General features: G+C 44.8%; 1 protein-coding gene across 4 annotated transcripts; it reads right to left on the bottom strand.

The window, feature by feature from the left end:
- Nucleotides 1-1,936: 1,936 nt before the first annotated feature.
- On the bottom strand, nt 1,937-23,277 carry PRSS55 (protease, serine 55). 4 transcript variants are annotated; one of them, XM_040697976.1, is made up of 7 exons: nt 20,208-23,277; nt 19,871-20,060; nt 18,399-18,646; nt 17,481-17,605; nt 17,290-17,382; nt 7,046-7,249; nt 1,937-4,774 (listed from the first exon to the last, which is right to left on the bottom strand). In XM_040697976.1, exons 1-7 carry the CDS (start codon nt 20,467-20,469, stop codon nt 4,733-4,735), a joined length of 1,164 nt encoding a protein of 387 aa, XP_040553910.1. In that variant the 5' UTR covers nt 20,470-23,277; the 3' UTR covers nt 1,937-4,732. The 4 variants fall into 4 exon arrangements, with proteins under 4 accessions (XP_040553910.1, XP_040553911.1, XP_040553909.1 ...); XM_040697977.1 differs by lacking the exon at nt 17,290-17,382 and having other exon boundaries at nt 20,208-23,274; XM_040697975.1 differs by lacking the exon at nt 1,937-4,774 and having other exon boundaries at nt 6,902-7,249.
- Between the last annotated feature and the right edge of the window lie 236 nt (nt 23,278-23,513).

The raw sequence follows: 23,513 nt of genomic DNA, 5'->3' as shown, positions 1-23,513 counted from the left end.
TGAATAAGCCTTCGCTCCTCCTTCACCACTGCAGCTACGTGGGGAATTTCCAAATTTCTTTCAAAATTAGAAATGTGTCAATCTCTTCCCCCCTTAGCCTCAGGAATAGTTATTTATATGAGACACAGCGGCTCCCACAGAGACTCCCACCACCGAACAGCTCATGCACTGATGCTCTTCATCATCGCTGGAGTGGATTATTTCCAAGGAGGGGGACTCCACAAGCTCTTCTGTTGAGAAGTTCTTCCCACCAGGCTATAGGTCAAAAAAGGTGGAGGAAGGCTTGAACGTTGTTCTGCAGCTTTGTGCTTGGTTAGCTCAAGGTGGTTTTTTTCCATGTAAAACCTTACTTTAAGCACAAAACACAACAGGAAAAATAATCAGGCTTTCTGACATGCTCCCAAGGTGGGACATCCCTTTCCGACCTATTTCTAATCGGGATTTCTCCCGTCGAAATCATCAGAGGTTGATTACGCAGCAAAGCAGAAAACAATTTACCTTTATTAAAGAACAGTTCAGTGGTTCTCTGTGAGATCACAGTGGGATGGTACCGTTCCCTTTCCTCATTGTATAGTTAGCCTGTAATTGTGCAGTGATTGCTATGAAATCCTGGCAGCTGAGCGGGACCGTAGGTGGCACTGAGAAGTTTTGTGGTGCAACCCCTTGCTGTAATGGCAGGCAGCAGTTTGGTCAGAACCCTTTTCAACAGTGACTCAGTGTGCCTCTAAACACAGAGGGAGAAAGGGACCACCGAACAGTATTTTTTGAGCCCATTTGAGGTTTTAAATAACGGCTTCATGTCTGGGGTGAACCTGCCAGGCTGGTAGGAGGATGCTGGAGATGGGCAGCGAGCACGAGTTATTGCATGACCACTGGAAATGAAGCTGGATTTGGAGGAGGGAAGGATGCACAATCTATAGCTCTGCGCTGGTAAATCAGCATTGAGTGTGTACAGGCACTCACCCACACATCTCACTGCCAGCTCTGGTCCTGCTTTAGACCAAACTAAAAAACATCAACTGTTGCCAGAAGGCAGCTTGGATCAGCTCAGAGGCTTGACATGTGGATTCAGTGAGCTGAAGTGTGTTCAGTGAGTGGATGCCATTATGTCTGTGTGCTCATTGCAGGGGAGATAATAACAATAAGGGTGGTGAAGCACTGGCGCAGGATGTCCAGAGAGGTGTTGGGTGCTCCGTCCCTGAAGATACTTAAGATCAGGCTGGATGGGGCTCCGAGCACTGATGGAGATGTAGGTGTCCCTGTTCATTGAAGAACCATTGGACCAGATGGCCTTCCAGGGTCCCTTCCAACTCAAATGATTCTATGAGTCTACGAGATGCAATGGATTTTCCTGGAGCCTATGCAAGAGCCTGCAAGAGCAGATTTAAATGCTTCATTAATGGTCCGTGAGGTTTGGATGCCTTAACAAATGCAAGTGAAAGACCTGGTATAATGACAAATTTGGGGGCCATTTACAAAGCACCAGCACCTTGGCAGTGTGTTGGGGGCTAACCCAGGTAGGCAGCCCCAGGCTGGATGGGGGATATAACCAGAAAGGAAAAAGGAAGACGCGTACGTTGAGACAAAGACAGTTGAATAAGTGAAGTAAATGTGGTGCACATGAGTAAAGCAAATTCAGGAATTCATTCACCACTTCTCGTCAGCAGGTGCACGTTCAACCATTTTCAGGAAAGCAGGGTTCCATTGTGTGTAATAGTTATTAAGACAAATGCCATAATCCTGAATGTGGCCCTTTTCTCTTTCTTTTGCTGGCTTTTAACGCCAAGTACAACATAATATGATATGAAATATCCTTTTGGTTAGCTGGGGTCTGCTGTCCTGCCGTGTCCCCTCCCAGCTCCTTGTGCACCCCCAGCCTGCTCACTGAGAAGCATGAGGAGCAGAGAAAGCCACAATGCTGTGCAAGCAGAGTTTAGCAACAGTTAAAACATCAGTGTGTTATTAACACAGTTTTGGTCACAAATCTAAGACATAACACCATGCAAGCTGCTGTGAAGAAAACTAGCTCCATCCCATAGCAGACCCAGTATTAAGGTCCTTGTGGCACTTAGAAGAACAGCCAACAAAGGACACTGAAAGATCATACATCTGTATGCAGGGGATTCTGGAGTGAATTATGTTCCCTTCTGTCAGGTTCCTCAGGGAAGCAGGTTCAAACGCCGGGCATTGGAAGCGGGTGCATTTGCAAGTGGCGACATACCCTGAACCCACACCCTAGGCACCTGGGATGTGATAACATGCATTTGCTGGGAGGCTCCATTCTGCACGAATGGCTTCATTCTGCCGTTACCAGTCGTGCAAACAGAGCGACAGATGCTTGCTCATCCGCAAAATAACTCTCTTGTTGCAACTGTGCCCGCCTCAAATAAACACTTTGTGATTCTTCATGCTCCCCTACACATCCACCTTCAGCTTCACACTCCACCTCCTTGGAGCTTGCTGTGAGCGTGTCTGGGGCAGTGACACTGCAATGGCTGGGGGTTTCTCATCACCTCTCCAGTGCCTTCGAGTTCCTGCATCCCGCTTGGGGTCCCCTCCTGTCCTAACAAAGACCTCTGCTCTGCATAGCATCACTTTTAGCTTGAGACTCTGGCCAGGAAGTTGTAAATCAAGGCAGATTATTAGGGTGCCTTGAAATAAAGGAATGCGTAGACCACCAGCCCATCGTGCTGTTTCAGGGGTTGTTTGTAAACTCATGCTCATAGTCAACAGTTCAGCTCTTACTGTTTCCTTGGACCTTTTGATGATTCTATTCAGAACAAGGTTGCTCCCCAAATTTTTGCTTTAGATGACCGTTTTCAGTGAAAGCTCTCAGTTTTCTTTTTCCCAAATGCCTAAGAAACTTGGGTTGAAGCAATGCTTTTCACAACAGTGGTTAGAAAATGCATCCCCATCTATAGGCACAATGCACTCAAAGCACAAGTCCAAATTCTCTTCTATCATGATCAAGGAAAAGAAGACAAACACCAAAGCTCTCTTCTCCAAATGATAGCTCTTCAAAGGAATTTCAGATAGCTCACAATGAATTGTCTCAAGTTTCAAGAGTTTAACCTCTTCACATGCAACCCTCTGGATACCCTCTAGGATCTCACAGGGTTGCTGCAGAGATGAATTCATACCCACATGCCTGCATTCAGTGCATAACCCATCACACCGTCCTCTCTTCCTCATTCCCTAATTTGGAGGCAGGCGAGCTAGGCCTGGAGTTGGTTACTTCATGACTAATGCCTCCAGATTCAGTGTTAATACATATCATGAATTCATAAGCCTTGAGGAAGAGGAGCTTTCACTTTCCCGTGGTGCCTTGAAGCTCACCTTTCCAAGCAGAAGAGTCAAAAGCAGAGCTCTCCACTGCAGTCACACACTAAATCATTTAGTGGTCTGGGCTGCGGGAACGAAGCGTATTGCATATTAAAAAGCCCTTGAAGCAATGAGTCATGATGAGGCACTCAGAAAGCAACTGGTTGTGAATATAAAAAGCGTTAGCACACACAAAACACCTCGCAGAGAAGAACACAGATAGTAGGAAATACTCAGAGGTTTTTGCATGGTAGTATAGAATGCAGTGAAACCAGCTGCTGGCTGGTTCATTTTGTAAGGCATGGGCTGATGCTTGGACCAGATGATCTTAGTGGTCTTTCCAATGTTGATTCTGTGACTCTGTGAAAAACATGAGGAGTCGTATAAATCCAATGGCAGTACAGCAATGGAGTGTGAACTCCCCAGACTTGGCCAAGGTGGTGCTCTTTGAGGTGCATGGGCAGCTCAAACATGGCACAGCCAAGCCACCAATGGTCAGCAGTGTGACTGCACTGTCATGGGAAGCCAAAACCAGAGGGATTTACCTGGCAATGAATTGCACAAAGAGTAAAAATAGCAACAGAGCCAAACCTTTCAGGCAGACAGAAGACACGTTTCATCAAGGTCAGCAAGCACAGCCGTCATGCAAAGGATGGACATAGGTCCATCATGCTTGAACTTTCACACATGGCAGGTAAAGGCAAGGTTATATTTTTGGGTGAATTTAGGGATGTCAATGGCTTAATTAAGTAAGTCAAGCGCTGTCAGCTTCCATCTGTATTCATCCTAAAGCCAAGCTGTCCTCTAGACCTCTACACATAGAGCAAGTTAAAGCAAGTTTGTAGACCAACACCACTTTTATTTTCTGCAGTTGTTGAACATATCAAGCAGTTCAGTTCTGCTCACTGGTATTTTCTGTCCCACATCTTCAGTTTAGTCAATAAAAGAGATTAATCAATATCTCAAATGGTGCATTTCAAGAGACGTTCCTGGCTTTTTAAATTACTGCCGTGTTTACAGATGGGTAAACTGAGCCTTTGGTTTGAAAAAAGCCTTGTCCAGAGGCTACTCAGCAAGTTATGGTCAATGTGTGAACTGATGCTGGTCCTCTGTGTTCTGAAGTCTGCAGCTCTAATATACTGCATTATCAATAGAAGTCGCAAATGGAAGAGCTGACCAATGACTTTTGCCATATCCACGGGTGCTTTTTCACTCAACACCCCCTAAAACACATGTATATATAAAGGCCTTCAATCCTACAGAACTAAGCCAATTTTGTTGTTGTTGTTGTTGTTATATTGGCTTTTAAATTGCTGCCATTGGTGTTTGTGGGAGGTGCCTTTGCCCTTCACGGAGGTCTCTCTTCACAAGGCACATTTATTTTGCTCTGCCTGTAGATCTGTGTTCTCCATTAGCCCATCCAGATGTGAGGAAGAGGGTAATAGGAAACAAACTGCAAATTAAGATAAGAAATGAACATCCCAAATAATGAAACATAAAAGCTGAGATAGTTGTGTTTAGAAACTTTCCACTGAGATTATCTAAACCCATAATGGCAGAATTCTATAGTATATGAAACAGCACTGAAGTACTATAAGGCTTAAAAAATGATTGGGTCACACTACAGTGTTAATGACAAAGCTAAACTGCATTCTGATTTTGTGTGACTTTAACACACTCCCATCAAAACCACGATGAAGGTGGTGTGCTCTCTCAGAACACAAACACCTTGCAAAGAAATAGGCATTTCTACAAGTCTTCATCAGACCTACTTATGGCATAGAAATATTAGTCAAACATTTCGTTGCTTGCCCTAATTATTGAGCAGTGTGTGTAGGGGCCAAGACGAATTTAGCTGAATGAATGAATTCTCCGATGGTTCAAATGGGGAGGAAAAGCTTCTGCTGTTTGTGACTTTGCAGCTCTGTAGCTGGTCTTTGCTCATAGACTGTACTTTTCGGAAGTGAAGTCAAGTGTATCAATGTCATTAACTCAATTCACAGACAGGGAAACTGAGGCACGTGGCATATACTGACTTTCCCTAAGGCATATACTGACTTTCCCTAAGTAAACGAGCAGTTGTAATCACTCAGGATTGCCCTCATTTACACAGACGGCTATCACTTTGCAAATGCTGCTGGAGGAAAAGACTGAGTGAGTCTTTCTGCAGATCCCTGTAAGAGAAGGCTTTCCCCGTGCCTTGTGCTGCAGACAGGAGTGCTTTATACACCCCCTACATTAACACAATTCAAGCAGGAGGACATCACTCGTTTCCTTTGGGGGAAACAGTTCTGTAGTCGAATAGATTACAGCATTAGAAAACGTTTCCTGATGTCCAGCCTCTGCCATAGCTTCTAGAATCTGTTGATATATTATTAATAGAAAGGAAAATAAATATAGGTATTAATGCCAGCAGACACTGTCTACTACTAATAGATGCTACAGTAATATATTCTCCCTGTTTTTAGCTTTTATTAGTCTTTTTGAAAAGGGTTACAAGACCCTTATGCATCCATTAGCCAGTCAGCCATGTAAAATTAATGTGCAACAATTTTCATAAGCATTACTCAGAACTAATAATAATTAAGCATTATTTTCTGCTCAGATAACACAGAAAATAAAGTCTGACTTTTATGCCAAGATGGGTTTGCATTAGCTTTAGGTAGATGAATAAATTCTCATTTACAAGCCTTCTCCATCAGCTAGCCAGAAAATATCAAGGTAATTAAAACCAATTTGTGAGGTTCTGTCCCATTGCACAGTCACTGAGTTTTATCACTGCTGCAAATTACAGGTGCTTTTATGCTGTTGCAAAGGTGGGACATGAAGGAGACCTTGCTGCTTGCCTTCTTCCCCATCTCTTTTAAGAAGAGCAACCTGCTTGTGAAAAGCAGGAAGCGTTTTGCAACACACTTGGTTCCTGGAGAGTGTGTCTTTAGAAACACAAAGGAACTGCTTGCAACCCAGATCAATAGGACCAAGCAGTTAGATGAAGCTACAGCTTTCAACACTGCCCAATGGCTTTCTTGTCCTTTTTCCAGCTTAAGGAGGTATGGATGAGTTTGACATGCAGTCACTTCCCAGTAGCTCAACACACCACCAACAGCGTTAGTTGGGTCCAGCTTCAATACAGAAGACATATTAGCCTTCTCAGCCATATGGTCTGAGTTTCGGGTGGTGCTGGGTGGAGCCAGGAGTTAGACTCAGTGATCCTTATGGGTCCCTTCCAACCCAAGATATTCTATGATTCTATGAACTGATAGCTAGCTATAGGTTATATTAACCCAGAGCTATCTCATAGCTAAACTAATTTGCAATCGAGTGAGCTAAGATCTTTCTTAAGGTTTCGGCTCTCCTTAAAGTGCTGCATCTTGACATTGCTTCTGAGTTAGCAAATAATTGAGCCAGATGTAACCCTCCTGGCCTGGAAAATCTGGGTCCTGGCTCTCTCCTTTCAAGTCCCCAGCCCTCTATCACCCTCTAGTCCGAACGCAGCATCTCGCTTGGGTGTCTGTATCCACCTCAGTGAGAGGCAGCATGCTGACGTGAGATATGACTTTATGGTTCTGAAACAAAAGGAGACAGTTGTTCTGACTTTTATTATGTTTCGAAAAAAATTGCTCTATAGTAATCCAATTGCTACTAGAGAAGCAAATAAAAGGACAGCAGACTCAAGAAACACCAGCTGAGCCTTAGCCTCAGAATAAACCTCTGTGGTACTCACAGTATCTTTAGACATGCCTTCGATTAAGAAAGGTTTCCCTATCATAGCTGTCTCAGTCTTTATCCACTCATAGTAGTTGTAAACAGAAGTGTAGAACTGATGATATGGCTTTGCTGCACAACTGTCTCCCCAGCTGATGACGCCGACCTGAAACCACTTCATGGTGTTCCGGTAGCTGCAAACCAGGGGTCCCCCACTCTCCACCTACAGCATAAGAAAGGCATTAGAACAGAAGCAAACCTCAGGTCTCTCATAACATCTGCATCTCAGACGCTGATTGGGAAAATCAAACTCTGTTCCAAACTCGTGAGGACTTGGGGGAACAGGGACTCAAAATATCACAGCCTAGACCTGAGATTCCTTGTAGCACTTACGAGATCTCAAATGCCCTTTGCAGCTACCCTATGAAGAGGAATGTCTTTGCTTGAAAGCCGAGAGGACATCCAGTCGCCTATATGGCCTCTGAATACAACCTGATAGGGAAGTGAAACCAGCACAAAATGCACCCAGCCACACACAACACTTCTCTTGACAATTATGTACTGTGCAGCCCATGCTCTACATAAGGTAGTTTCATTCTACAGTGGGTTCAAATATTTTTTCTATCCTGTCTCCAGTGCTTTGTGTGGCCAATAAGAAATTGAATGCAAACGTGTTTCCCAAGACAGCCAACTTTCCTGGGGAATGCTGCTCTTCCAAATTTGTTCCCTAGTTTGAGAATTATCTCTAACATCCATGTATAGACTCCCTTGCCACAGCAGCTACCCTAAGCTAATCTTTATCAATTAATAGAGAATTGACTGTATTGCCCTGTGCAATAGGGCAATATTGAGTTGGATACTAGGAAGAAATTATTCTCAGAAAGAGTGAGATCAAGTATTGTCATAAGCTGCCCAGGGAGGTGGTAGTCATTGTCCCTGGCAGTGGCCAAGAACCATGGAGATCAGAATCATAGAACAGTGGGTTTTGGAAGGGACCTCAAGAGATCAAGTCCAGCACCCTGGTAAAGCAGGTTCCCTACAATAGGTGTGGCAGTGAGGGACATGGTTAGTGGGCATGGTGGTGATGGGTTGATGATGGGACTAGGAAACCCTAGGGGTCTTTTCCAGCCTTCATGATTCTACAATTCCACAATTCTACGCAACTCATCGGCACAAACTAAAGTTTATGGCAGAATTCCTGCTTGTTTCATCAAATGGATGATCAAGGCTCATCATGCATTTATCTTCCTTTTTTTTCTATTTTATTTATTTATTTATTTATTTTGATCCAACGCGTAAACAGGAGAGGAGAAAAAGCGAAGATAAAGGCAGAGCACATGTTTCTTCAGCATCCAACATTTCACTTTGAAGTGCTGTTCTTACAGCTGTATGTCTGTACCTCAAACAGTGGTGTTGGCCCCTTTGCAAAGTCGGGATCTAAAAGTGTTTCTCAACTCTGTTTTGGCCAAGAACTGCTGTGATTCACACCAATGACCCTGCAGTGACCTTGGATCCAAGTATTATCAGTGTTCTGGGCAACGCCATCCTGTTTGAATGAATGAGCATCTTCTAAGCTGTGTGAGCAACTAAATTACTGGAAATGTTACTGCTAATTCCCTCAGGGTAGGAATGGGTCAAATTTAGTGTCCTTGTAGCAAAAGGAAGGCACTTTGAGACTTCTACAGGAAGATAAATGAAGACAGAAGAGTGAGAGTGACACAGTCGTGGCTGGAGAGCTCTCATCAGTGACACGTTAGGGTGCACCGTGTTGGTGTCTCTCAGTATGAGAGATGTGAGTACTGGCAGAGCCCTTGCACACAGAATCCCAGGATGGCAGAATCACCAAATGGTTATGGCTGGATGCACCTCTGGGTCCCTCTGGTCCCTCCCTGCCCCAGCTGAGCCACCCAGAGCAGGGTGCCTAGCACCACAGCCAGGGGCTCTGGAAGATCCCCAAGGAGGAGACCTCACAGATCTCTGATCCCTGTGCCAGAGCTCTGTCATCTGCACAGCAGTGCTTCCACCATCTGCAGAATGGATCTGTCTCATACTGCCACTTTTGGATGCTATCCACACTTGCAATGGATCTTTCTCCCAATTTTTCTCTCTACACAATTTGACGCCAGTTAATTCCTGACACCTTGTGACTATCCCTGGGGGAAAAGTCTTATCACACTTTGTAGAGGCAGAGAAGGGATGGGGTTTGCACAAGGCAATGGCAGAACCAGGGGCCAGAGCCAGGAATCCCTATTCAAAGCTATTGATCATGCAGTTTTCCTTTCAAATGAGATGATTTCCTGTTTGCCTCCTTAGCTGTGTTTGCTTTGTTCTCTGCCCAGTTGGTGAGGAAAGGGAGAGCTGTCAGCTGTGAAGAGTGATTTAAAAGCTTCCCAGAGAAGGAGTTAGGCAATGCAAATCCATTTCTCTAATCCACAAACCCTGGGACCTAAATCCTAATTCAGCTACCCTTCCGTGTGGACTGAGATGGTCTGTGCCATGAGTGCAAGAAGAGATGCCACTTCTCTCAACTTCAGCTATTTAACTTACATGTCCATCAAAAAGAAGGATAAATCATCCTTTCTACTTAATTATAGCAGTAGCCCATTTGAATCAAGAGCCTGATTTTTACAGGGCTAAAGGCAGAGAAAATAAACTCAGCCCTTGGGCACTTCCTTATATCCCTGTATCCACCTTAAGCTCTCAACAAATCTTCACCTAACATTTTCCATCCTTGCGTAGGAGATGAAGGCATGAAGGAATGTTAAGTGCTGGTACAATTTCCTCACCTCCTTGATGTCTCCAGTAGCACTAATTTAATGAATGTTCAGGCTAATGGCCCTGAAGACCGAAGAATTTATTGAATCCTGGTGGTGAAATGCTTCTGGTCAGCAACACACAAGATAGTTGCTCCTGCTCTTCAGCCCCACTGGCAAGTTTCTGGACAGCAAAATAACTGGAAATAGCATCTTTGCTTCTGTTGCATGTTTCTTATCAACTGGTGAACGAGTGAAAGGCAACACTATCAAATCAGATGCTGCTGAACACATGCCTCCCACAACAACATGTTAATCCTTCCATTAGGAGAGGTGAGAGCAAAGATACAGCAGCTGGTAAATAATCCTGGATTGTGTAACTATTGTCACAGACTAACAAGGCACTTTGTTTGCTGAGGCTTATAAAAAGTTTTATCCTTTCAACCACAGCCAAAGTCTTCTCGTGAACATCAAGAGCCTTTCTGCTGACTTTAGTGGGCTCTGCAGCAAGAGTGTAATCTTCCCTTCGTATTTGTATTTGTGTCTGCAAAATGGTAATTGATCAGAACAAACATATTCAGCTACATAAATTGTCTGAGCTGGGAGAAGCTCTGGGGGAGGGAGAACAACCCATCTGATACTAATTAGATGGATGCACAACCCTTTCAAGTCATTGCTGGTTTCATTTTCATATGGTAAGCTCTGCGTAAACTGGAGAGAATCAGCATATGACTAAGAAGATTTGCCATTAGAGCTGCCCTGGCTGCAGGAAGTAAAGGCTTTAGCAGAGAGATGATTTCTTCAGCTGTTTCACTGTGGACAGACTATCTTTAAGGGAACGGAGAAGAAAGGAAGCTATGGCCATTTTTAGCATGCAGGTGTCAAAGACAAATCAGGTAACACAGTGCACCTGGACTTCTCTCATGGGATCCCTTTGAGATCCCAGATGAAAACATCCACCTGCCCTGTCCCTCCATCTCCTCATTGGAAAATGGGGGAAGAGGAAGGCCTTACTCTCCACAGGGATGACCATTAGTAGCCATGGTGGCAGTGATTAAAGGTGGCCATAATGCATGTGGCCAAAGACCCATGGGACTCAGGCGACTCCTGTCTCTGACAGATGTCTATAGCAAGTGCTTGGGAAGGAGAATGAGAAGCAGGGCAACTGCTTACAGAGTTGTATTTACATCACAGTGGTTAATAGCCTTTAGAGAGATCTTCATCCAGGAAGTTATCTAATTGCTTTTTGAATTCATTTATCCCTTAGGATGAATACCCGCAACATCCTGGTCAGTGAACTCCATAGCTTAATTATCTGTTGGGTGAAAAAGCCCTTCCCTCTCCTTGCTTTGAGTCTGCTGCCTGACACAGTCATTGGATTCCCCATCCTTCATGTGTTTTGAACAACAGTGACAAGAGAACAGCCCGTGCTGTTCATGACTTTAAAAATCTGTGTCATACTCTCATCTGACAAGCCTCATAGCCCTGCTCTGCTATCTCCCTTCCTGCAAGAAGCCGTTCCATATCCCTGCTCTTCACACTCTACTCTCCTCCTTTCTAACACTACCTTCCTTCTCAGATGAAGTGGATGGGAACTGCAATCAGTACATGATGTAGGCCTCCAAGATTACTGCCCTGGTATAACACATGTTTGTTTCACTACCTGTTCCTTTCCTAATAACTCATTATGCTCTTGTTGCCTCTTTGACCTCCATAGAACCTTGTGCTGATGCTTTTGAAGGACTATCCAGAGTCACTCTGAGATCTTCTTACACGGTAATTGCTAATTTTGAGCCCATTATTGTATGTGTACAGCTGGAGTTGCTTTTCCCTGTATTCATTACTTTGCCCTTATCAACAGTGAACTGCATCTGCTGTTTTAACCTCCAGACACTGAGAATAATGAGCTCCTCCTGCACCTCTGCACAGTCCATTTTAATCTTGACCACTTTGAACAGTGTTGTGGCATCAACCAGCTTTGTCTTTTCAGCATCAGTCCTCCCTGAGCAGCACAATTCCTTGCACGGATCCCAGTGGGACTCCCCTCCAGAGCCCTTTCTCCCAGCAAACCTTTCCTCCATGCTGCCTCCCTCTCAAACCAAAGCCCTTTCACTTAATGACAGCTCACTTTCTGCATGAGCCACGGGTGAGAAATCTTGTTAAAAGAATTTTGGGTATCTCGATGCATTCTATCAGCTAGATCACCCTCTGCCACATGCTTGTCAACTCCTTCAAAGAATTGGAATCTATCTGTGAGTCATGACTTCCCCTGAAAACTGCTTGACTCACAGTAATTGAATGAGAAGAGGCTGCTGTGAGTCATTGCACCTGTCACCCCACTCCAAGGACAAGTGCTCACTGGGTTTTCTGTTCAGCTGGATCCAGAGATGTTCTGCTCCACCCCTCTTCCCTTCCCCCTCCCCCCCCAGATCTCCATCCAAATAATGCTGAATCCCATTCATGCAAACCAAGCAGCTTCAGTTTGAGGGAACAAAGACCAAAACTCTACTAGAGGTGTGGGGCACCATGAGCATCTCAGATCCTTGCCATAGGAAGGAACGGCTTTCAGGGATGAAAGAAATAAGCCACTACAGTTTGCATGTGTTCACTTGCCTGCCCATATGATAAAACGATCAGTTGATGAAAGCTCTACCAAGCCATGGGACGCAAGAAAATATTCTAATTCTTATAAGCTGCACATCAAAGCACCCTTTAGAAGCAAATGTAACAGACTGTAAAAGCAAAAACGTCTTTCAACTGCTTTGTCCTGTTTTTTTTTTTCATAACACTATCCTATTTAAACTCATCAGTCCCTGTGGAAAAAAGAAAAAAACTACCCTACACCTTGACATGATAGCAATTGTCCTGTGGTGGAGAATCTATCATGAGACATGTGAGTGGGTAACTCTCTTCAATATTAAGGTGTAACAGTAAAGCAATACTGTCTTGTTAGTAACAGCTTAGAGTTGAAATATGGCTAGCTTCAAATGCCAGTCCCAGGAGACCTTCTATTGATAGGCAGAAGGGCCTATGACCTCAGACCTCACACAGATACTCTCCCCACCTACAGAACACAATCACACCATCATCCATCCACCTCCGTGTGTATATTTTTAACAGCTGGAGAAAATGAGCAGGCTTTCTTGGTTTGTGGCCTTTGCCTTGCTTCTGTGACCATTTACCTGCATGAAGCCAAGTTTCATTTGCAGACCTCTTCTTTAAAAAATTCTGTTTCACAAGTTTTCTTTCGCAGTTCTTGAGCCTCATTAGCATAAGTAAAAGGGTGAAAGAGCTTGTAAAATGATTCAAGAGTTCTGATCACTACTACATGGGTTTAGCTCTCACTCTTAGGCACAGTGGGAGGGGAGTAGGGATGGGTTCAGCTCCAGACAAATATCACATCTCCAAGGGGGTTCCAGAGCAAAAGTCAAGCTCCCCGCACAATCATGTTTTCACCACTGGGGTATGATTCAAAATGGGGACAGCTGGATGCCATGAGGATATCACAGAATCACAGAATGAATCATACAATGACTTGGGTTGAAAGGGATCTCAAAGATCATAAAGTTCCAACCCCGCTGCTGTGGGCAGGGTTGCCAACCACTAAATCAGGCAGCAGGTCAGGCTGCCCATGGCCCCATCCAAACTGGCCTTGAACACCTCCAGGGTCTGGTTAACAACTTGGGGCAGCCTGTGCCAGGGTCTTACCGTTCTCTCTGTGAAAAACTTCCCCATAGAATCTGGAATATCTAAGACCATGCTGGAGACTTCCTTGTAGGGAACCGTCCTGCCTTGGAGCCATGTGTTTGCCTGTGAGCTTGGGTGATCAGTGCTCCTACAGGGATTTACCTCATTTTAAAACAGATGTTTGAAGCAATTCAAATGAATCCCACATTCAGAATCACTTTTTTATCCCCATTAAGAGAAATATGACTGGCTAGTTGCAAATAGCTATAGAAGAGACATTTCATGTTATCAGATAAATCTCACCAAAGAACTACTGCTGTGACTATAGCTACATGGTGTAGGAGGACTTAGCAACCCAAAAGCTACAGAGCCATTCAGAGAATCCCTGGGGTCATGGCCACTCCTGCATCCCTCTGCTCCCTGCTGCCCCAGCAGGATCCCCCAGAGCAGGTGGTCCCCAGGGGGTGCCCAGCACCACGGCCAGCGGCTTTGGGAGATCCCCAGGGAGGAGACCCCACAGCTCTCTGCTCCCCGTGCCAGGCCTCTGACACCTTCCCAACACAGCATGGGAGGAGGGAACAGTGAAGATGAGTTCGAATAATCCTACAGCCTGTTTCTGGCCCCACAGTGATTCACTCTCCTGCAAGCCTGTCCTGGGTCCCCTGCATCTCCTGCTGGCCTGAACTGTACATGAACTGTGACATCCAGCAAGACAAGTGCCATCCTAATCACCACATCTCTGAGCTACTTCCAAAGAACCTCCCTTGCAGAAGCTCTCTGAAACATAATTGGGTCATTTAATAAATTTTGTCCGGGTAGGCAAGACACTGAAGAGGCATTTGCTTTGCAAGTCCCTTATACTCTAATTATCATTCAAGTTACTATTGCATCAAGGCCTAACAAAAGGTGCTTGAGAAAGCAAAGAATAAGACATCAATTAAGGTTCATGAGGTCACACAAGAAACACAGCACACAAAAAAATAACACATAGGCCACCTCTAGTGTCTGTTCTTCAGCACTTGTGCTCCATGAACATCCGTTAATGCTAACGTTTATGACTAAACAGAACTATAAGTCAATTATAGATCCTGTTAGTGTTAATTTGTGGTCAATCTATATATTTGTCTGAAGAACTGCTTGGAAATTGGTATACAATAGATTTTTCTTTTTAAGTGAATAGATTTTTTCACAGTACAAATACTCAGGAGCTCTGCTATTTGATCTCCTTGGATTATTATGGGAATACAGCCAGTGATCTACAAATTAGTTATGCTCTAGTAATACAATGATGGCAGCTAGTGAAACAATCTGAGCCTTTCGATTCATGACCTGTGCCGCATATCAAGGAGTATACCAAGTTTTATCAGCAGAATAAAACTTTTACATGACACTTTGGTGAAGATATCTGTGTGGCTCTGGTTGCTCGTACAAAACCAGCTTGCTGCAATGGGGAAAATGCAGCACACAAGTGGTTCATAGAGTAAAGGTCAAGCATGGTAATCCTCTGGATCCAGACCAGATCATGTGGACTTGCAGCCTGTGGTCTAGATGCAACTTTCCCATCTTAGCCTAACTCTGGGCATGAACAAAGGCACCCTCCTCCCTCCTACGTCTTTTTCCAGGTACATGGGCAGGACCTACACTAAGAAGCATGGACAGGTGGCTAAAATAGAAAAGGAGTTCTTTTTCTATCATCCCATCACCCAGAGCTTATCCAATCCCATTCAACAACCTCAAACCCCAACCACAAGCAATGCTACTAGTCCCATCCGAGTCCCCCAAAATACAGAAGTATGTTGGTGTGATAAAGTAAGGCTTCCCACAAAGCCATCCAGAGGAGCCACCCTCACTTTGTAGAGGACTTAGGCATTTTGAGATTTGGGCTCTTTCTCATTTGGAACAAACCCCGTCAATGGAAAAGAATAGCTTGACAGATTAGACTTGGTGCAGTATATCTTCCTGCAGAGCTGATATCAGGCTGGGACCTGCTCTACCAGTTCCTTACCTGGCAGTATACTATGAGCAAAACAACAGACTTCTGTACCAGCCTAGCAAGGCCAAAATCACAGAATCATAGAGTCACAGAATCACAATATCATAGAGTCATAGAATCATAGAGTAGTTTGGGTTGGAAAGATCATTTAGTTCCAGCTCCTCTGCCATCTAGTTCCAACCTTCCCCACCCAAACCCCATCAGTGCAAACCATCCACCAGTAAAATACCTCCCCTCCAGAAAATTAGAAAATCCTGATGAGAAGTCATGTCACTTGTTTCACCCCTGAACAGCCCTACTTCTAGCTTAGGGTATATTTTAGTCTTGTTTTCATCATTTCAGGTTGCAAGTCATTTCTATCCGGCCAAACTTCTGCTAAAGTGGGCACTTGCTGGGTTATAAGCATTATTAGACATCCAATCACTCTGTTCTTTGACTGCTTGGAAAGCTCACATTTCTAGTTCATTTCTCAGACTACTCTAACATTATTGTAGATCAAAATAGCACCCTTGTCAGTTTTCTGAATGCAGGAGATTAGTTTTGCTGGGTACAAGTGCTCTTGCAGTTTCACCAGCATAATTCAGATGCAGAACTTAAGGCTGGGCTGCGAAGTGCATTCTTTAATCATGTTAATGTTATCCTGTGGCAGTTCTCAAATTTTTGATTGAATTTAATGGAGGTGAAAGTCACTAGATGAATGGCTTCACAGGCAGACACTCTCTGGCTAATCAACAAAAATGATTTTCCAAAGTGGAAAAAAAAAAGTCAAAGCAAAAATATAGATTTTGCAAAGTAAAGCTTCCCCTTCTCTATCCAGCTATGAGCAATCCACACCCCTGTCCCTGCTGCCTGTACCTAAAAGTCAAGGATCTCTTTGAGTCCTGGGTGTTATTTCCCTCAATGAAGGATTCCTACAGGATGAAGCTGTACAAATTCAAGTGTCTGACTGTCTGTCCCCCTCCAAACACAGGCACATTTCTAAGAAAACCCTTGCTCAGTAGAGGAGAAAGGTCTTAGCCCTGTTCCTATCATGATAGAAGCTGCAGGGAGAGCACTCAGAGAAGGGGCTGGAGGTCAGACAATATGAAAGCAGGGTGTTTTTTTTTTGGCTCTCAGATTTTAACATCATTACAGCCATTCTGTGTGTGGAGCATGTTCTGAGGGCACACATTCTGTGTGAGGTTTCCCCATTTCTAGGCATCCCACAGAGTCACAGAAAGGAGGGGTTTGGAAGGGATCTCTGGAGGTCATCTGATCCAACCAATGTTTATTTCAGCTCTCTCCCCTTAGCAGTCCATTATATCAAATACTACTTGAGCTCTATAATTTAGCTTCAAAACTCCATCATCCCATATCATTAACCCACTGTAATATGTAACTAGTTTTGGAACCCACAGAAAAACCTGCCATGCTATCTAAGGACATTTCTGTCAGTACAAAGACTAACATTTGAAAGATTTCTAACATTCACAGAATCATAGAATCATTAAGGTTGGAAAGACCAACAAGATCGTTAAATCCAACCATCAGCCCATGCCTGTGACCACTCTAGACCACGTGTCTCAGTGTGACGTCCACACTTGAACACTTCCAGGGATGGTGACTCCACCACCTCGCTGGGCAGCCTGTGCCAATACCTCACAAGACAAAAACTGAACACTCCTGGACTCATTTTCTCACCCCCTCTTCTTGCTTTGGCCCTCCTGGACAGACCTGCCTGTCTTCTGTCCATATTTAACCTGGTAACAGAGCAGTGCTGCTTGTACCAAGGCTGAGGAGAAAGCAGACCACACTGTGCTGAGCTCCCACCACCATACGACCAACACTGACCTCCAGGAGTTCTGTATCACAGTGTTTGGATCTATATGCACTTTCTGTACACCAGATAGGCAGGTCCTTGGCCTCTGAGCTTCTTGCCCTGGCCTAATGCAAAGAAGCTTTAGCAACTCTATGAAACCATGGGAAGCGTGGATGTCCCTGTGCCCTCACTGGCAGTGTGGCCATCCCGGGGGATGGTTTACCTGGCAGGATCCTTGCTGCAGCTCAACACATAACATATCCTTTGGTAGCTGTGGTATCTGGTCCAAGCACTCCTCCCGACTGACGAGCTTCATCTTTGCTTTCTGCAGCATGTGGGATGCTGACACTGCAGATGTTAAGCAAGTGAGAAGAGAAGGCTCATCAAACTCTACAGAACCTTAAGGAAGATGGGACTCAAAGGTAATTTCTTAAGAGACAGAAATTTCTCATGCTCCTTTCCCAGCTAACATGGGACCCCTTCATAGAAGCGTCCACAAATTAAAATGCTTTAATATGGGAATCTCCAGGGAGGTGGCTGTACGTCTAGCTGAGGTCTAATTGACAGCAACCCTACAGAGCAGAATAGCGAGGATGAAAAGGGACATGAGCTTCCTGCATCAGGAAAGGACTGTTAAAGCCCAAAGGCACAACTCTACCCACTCTGTCCTGATTACCTCTTTCCAATAATGAAATAGCTCATTAGCTATTTGGTGGTATTTGTTCAGGATAGGCATTTTGGGTCACAATCAGTGCTGGAGCTACTTTCATTCGGGCTTAAATGGAGTAATTAGTAATAGTAATCTACTTTTCCAAATGAAGTACAGGAAGAGGTGGTCAGAACCATTGAATCAACATGTTTAATAAAGGCATCTTGCCAAAGGCAACTTTGAATCTTCATTTCTCTTATTCAAGACCACTTTAGACCCAACATAAATTTCCCAGTGTGGTTGGAAATTGCCTTACTTTGGGTGCTCAAAAAGTCAAGGAAGAAGGTTGAGTTCTTGCAATGCAAAGGTGGGCTCTAAGATTTCAGCTGGAACATACATGCTTGTTGTGGGTAACCCCTCCCAGAGGGAGAACATCTGCTTTAGGTGGATGAAAACCTCTATTAGCAGATACATCTCCCTGCAACATCTCACCTGCACCCATCATTCCCCATCCAGCAACCCAGCAGTGTTGCCATGAACTGATGTCATCCATGTAGGGAAAGCAGATGGGGATTTTCTCATCGCTGAATTCAATGGGATAGTTGAGCATGATCAGAGCAATATCATGCTTCAAGGTTATTCTGTTAAAGCCTTCATGAAGGATCAAGCTGCTTGGCTCACGTACTTCCAGTGGGAAGTCAAGGTCAACTGCTCCCATTACAATCTTAATATCTGGTGGCCTTATAAAGAGACAAAAAAAAAATAGTATATGCATGAGCAAATGGAAAGGCTTTGTGTTATAAAGGTTGGTGCCTCCTTTCCCTGGGCAGGGTAGGGTGGTGCTCTGCAAATAGCAGGGGTGGCTTAGCTACAAATATCACAGAAATCAGCCCTCACTTCCACGCAAAGTTAATTTTCAGGTGAAGCGGAAGAAGAGTTAGAAAGTGAACGCAAGCAAGTTCTAAATAGCCCAGATAATGAACAGATGGAAAAAGCTAGGTGTTTAGGATAGCTGTGCCCAGGGCTGGCTGCTCCATGACCACACTGTCCCTTGTCAATTGCTCCAGACTATAGTTCCACAGGTCATTTGTCACTGAACAGTCCTGGCTCTTGGACCTGCCTTAGTTTGGAGGGCTGGACTCTGCTCCATTGGGCATTGCATGGGTTGATTTATCCAGAAACTGCTGGATTAATGTCAGACTACCCATAAGGTAAAGGTGTTTGCTATATGACACCAATGTAATTTGGGGCTTAGGATAAATTGGAGTGGAGTATACCTCTTTTTACAAGGTACCACAGCATATGCTAATGTACAGAAACAGTTTGGGGGGGTCAGCAGAACAACATCATGACCATTTACAGAAGGATGCTCACACCATCCTTCCACATACTTGCCTTCTAGATCTTCTGGTTATCAGGATTTTTGCAAATTCCTGTTGTAATGCCACCTGTGATCTTTTATTTCCCCCAAAGAAGGAAAAACTCTCAGGGCTCTCTTTCTGGCTCCATCACGTATATTTTGCACGTGATCCCAAGGACATACATATCCTACACCCTGAAGAGCAGTGCTATCATTCCATCATGCCTGCGCAGTTCTTTTTTACCCCAAGTAGAGCAGAGAGAACAGAATAGAGTAGAAAGGATAGGATAGAATAGCATGGGATAGGATAAGATAGAGCAATACAGTACAGTACAACACAATAGTTGAATTGTAAGTGACCTACAATCATCTAGTTCAACTGTCTGACTTCTTCAGGACCAACAAAAAGTTGAAGCACATTATGGACCAGCATCTCCCTCCCCAATTCCCCTCCTCAGGAAGTTGAAGAGATCAGCAAGGTCTCATCGCAGCCTCCTCTACTCCAAACCAGACAACCTGTATGTCCTAACCCTCTCCTCTAAGCCTCTACCCTCCAGCCCTTTTGCTAACCTTGCAGCCCTCCTCCGGGCAAAGAAGTACTCACACTCCATCTGCAAAGCAATGGGCCGCAGTCAGGATCCACAACGCACTGATTATGCTGCCTCCACAGATGTGTCTCCCATTGCTCTGGATGCTCACTTGCCATGGGAACTCTCCAGCCTTGGCATATTTCCCACTCGTGATCCTCTTGCCAGTCCACAGAAAGGACTCGAAAGATGGTCGGAGGCCACACTCTGGATACAAAATAAGACATACTGCTCAAGTATGCCTGCAGCACTGCCTATGCTACTAAATCAGAAGGAAAAGATGTAGGTGAAAGCACTGATCCTTGATCACCCTTGCTACTTGTTCAAGGAATGAGACAGGACAATTGCACTTACCGTTGTGTGAGTATGTAGACTGGATATCAGCCATTTTGTTCTGCTGGTGACTCCTGAAGAATGTATAAGCCTTGGAAAAACTACCTGCATGGATGCTGCTGATTAGAGAAGTTAACATCCAGAAAGTAAGGAGAAGCATTCTCATCCCACACTTGGACCAATGCTGTTCACAATATTCAGGACAGTGATGCTTCCACAGCCACATCCTCTGCCAGGGGCAACCAGGCTGTGATATCACACTATTCGTTTGTCCTGCTGACATCACAGTTGGATGCTACACTTCTGTGACGATGAGGGAAAGCTCCCACTTCACTGGCAAACAGCTCAGTCATTTCCATCAGACTTGGGATCTGCTTTAGTTATGATAGAGATTGGGCAGTACTCCATCCTGGACTGAATTTAATGGAGTATCACAATAGTGACTTCTTGGGCTGGGTGCTGTAGCCCTTCATTCTCCAACCATCTTTTTCTATCCAAAGACTTTATTTGTTGGCCCTGCACCAGTTTTCATCTTTGAGAAGCGCTGAAGCCTATCAAAATTTGAATGAATTTTCCCTGCTCTGTTCAGACCATCTCTACATTATCAGAGTAAGCAGCAGCTCTGCAGTAGGGCCATGTTCAAACAGAGCGAATTACAGAGCCAAAGATGCTAAGGCAGCCACTCCCATCCTTCCAGAAAACTGTGTACAAGGGTGGCTTATAAAACCAAACCCAGCTTAGAAAACCAATCCATGAATCTGAATCATTTCTCCTTTGCTGGTTTTATACTCCCTGCTGTTTGTACCTCCAGCAGCAACTGCAAGAGTTCAAGGCCAAAATACCTCTGTAGAGCACCTCCACTAAATAAGGGGACAGGACTCAAAAGAACTCAGACAAGTTCAGACCTGAGCTCAGTATTAAGGACAGAATAGTGTTTTCTCCAAACACTTTAGTGATGCAATAACTGCAGCAGAGTAGGAGGCAAGGGAGGGGAAAGGACAGAGGAAACCAGGTAGCATTTTATGAGCACCAGAATGATTCGAAATATGAAATGTTTTGCCCTGTACATTGGAACAAACCAAGAGTTATCCTGCTGAAGACTGAATTGCACCGAGGTTAAAAATGCATAGGAAGAAAGTCAGACTTTATTTTCCCCTTTTTTTTCTTTTGTTTTTTGTTTTTTGTTTTTATGTCACCCCATGCCTAGGAAATTGGACAAAAGTACAAAAGTGCTGGTTTCCTTGACCATGAGCAATAGAATGATTCAGAGGTAAACACTAACAACAAACAGGTGACCAGTTCCTATGGCAACTGGAAATTCCAAGTGCGATGCAGATACATTTTGGGGTATCTCCAGAAGGAACCTAACATGGCAATCCTGCCAGCAGTAGCTCCTTGCAAGCTTGCCCTAGGCATAAGCCTCTTAAAAAGAACAGTTATCATTGGGCTATCCAATGAAAAGGTGTGGACGTGTGGCTCTGCATCCTCACCATCCGGTCCTCAGAACAATCTTTACATGTTCCTCTGCCCAGAATTGCCACATCAAAATGAGCTCCTACCAATTTTCCCCAAAGAAAAGCAAAGTTGCTCCATTACACATCTCTGAGGATACACCAACAACACATGCCCTTCAAACGTAGTAATTAGGGCAGCTTCCAAAATAGGAAACGAGAGGCTGAAGGCCACATCTCTCACCAGTCTGAGAAATATCATAAGCAACAACCTGCGTAGGTGGAATTAACATATCCCCATCTTTCTCACTGAAGTTGTTTAACCAAGAGGACATCCCATAGCACGTATATATGTCTCAAAAGATCCTGTACTCACATAGGATATCCCCTGCACCTCCTACATCCTTCAGCTGTGGCTTTTGGTCTTTTGAGATCCCCCCACAGTGACAAGTTTTGTCTCTTTCTGGCTGCTCTGCATGCTATACATGCACTGGGGCAGACACAGTCCTACATGTTTGTTATGTTTGCACAGCACCTACCATAATGAGCTCTGATCTTAGAATCATAGAATCACTGAGGTTGGAAAAGACCTCTTAGATTATCCAGCTCAAGTGTCCACCTACCAGTATTGCCCCACAAAATCTTGTCCCTTTGTACAACATCTAAACGTTTCTTGAACACCTCCAGGGACAGTCATTCAACCAACTCCCATGGCAGCCCACTCCAGCACCTGACCACTACTTTGGATAGGAATTTTTTTGTAACATCTAACCTGAATCTCCCCTGATGCAAGGAGGCCATTCCCTCTTGTCCTATCACTAGTTACATGGGAGAAGAGGCCAAACCCCTCCTTGCCACAGCCTCCTTTCAGGTAGTTGCAGAGAGCTATAAGGTCTCTCCCGAGCCTCCTCTTCTCCAGACAGTGCTCAGCCATTCCCCGTAACACTTTTGCTCCAGACCCCTCACAGCTTTGTTGCCCTTCTTTGGACACATTCCAGGGCTTCAATGTCTTTCTCGTAGTGAGGGGTGCAAAACTGAACACAGTACTCAAGGCGTGGCCACACCAGTGCTGAGTACAGAGGGATGATCGCTTCCCTGCTCCTATTGGCAGCACTATTTCTGATACAAGCTAGGATACCAATGGCCTTTTTGGCCACTTGGGCACACTGTTGGCTCATGTTCAGCCAAGCATTGACAAACCCCCCCAGGTCCTTTTCTTGCACACAGTCTTCCAGCCACTCTGCCCCAAGCCTGTAGTGTTGCCTGGGGTTGTGGCCAAAGTGCCAGATCCAACACTTGGTCTTGTTGAACTTCACCCTATTGGCTGCTGCCCAGCCCGTTCAGATCCCTCTGTAGGGATCTTCAGGCAGATCAATACTTCCTCACAACTTGGCGTCGCCTGCAAACTTGATGAGGATGCACTCAGTGCCCTCATCCAAGTCATCAGTGAAGATATTAAACAGGACAGGCCTGAATACCGACCCCTGGGGAACACCACCTGGATCGGCCACCAGCTGGATATGACTCCATTCACCATCACTCTCTGGGCCCGGCCCTCCAGCCAGCTCCTCACCCAGAAAAGAGTGTACCTGTCCAAGCCATGGGCTGCAGCTTCTCCAGGAGAAGCTGTGGGAAGAAGCTGCAGGAGAACTGTGGGAGACAGTGTCGAAGGCTTTGCTGAAGTCTAGGTAGATCACATCAGCAGCCTTTCCCTCATCCACAAGGTGGGTCACTCCATCATAGAAAGAGATCAAGTTGGCCAGGCAGGACCTGCCTTTCACAAATCCATGCTGGCTGGGCCTGATCCCCCAGTTGTCCCGCACACGCCATGTGATCTCACTCAAAATTATCTTCCTGGCACCAAGGTCAGCCTGAC

The sequence above is a fragment of the Gallus gallus genome, chromosome 3, assembly GCF_016699485.2.
Source record: "Gallus gallus isolate bGalGal1 chromosome 3, bGalGal1.mat.broiler.GRCg7b, whole genome shotgun sequence".
NCBI lineage: Eukaryota > Metazoa > Chordata > Aves > Galliformes > Phasianidae > Gallus > Gallus gallus.
This window is presented reverse-complemented; position numbering and strand designations above follow the sequence as displayed.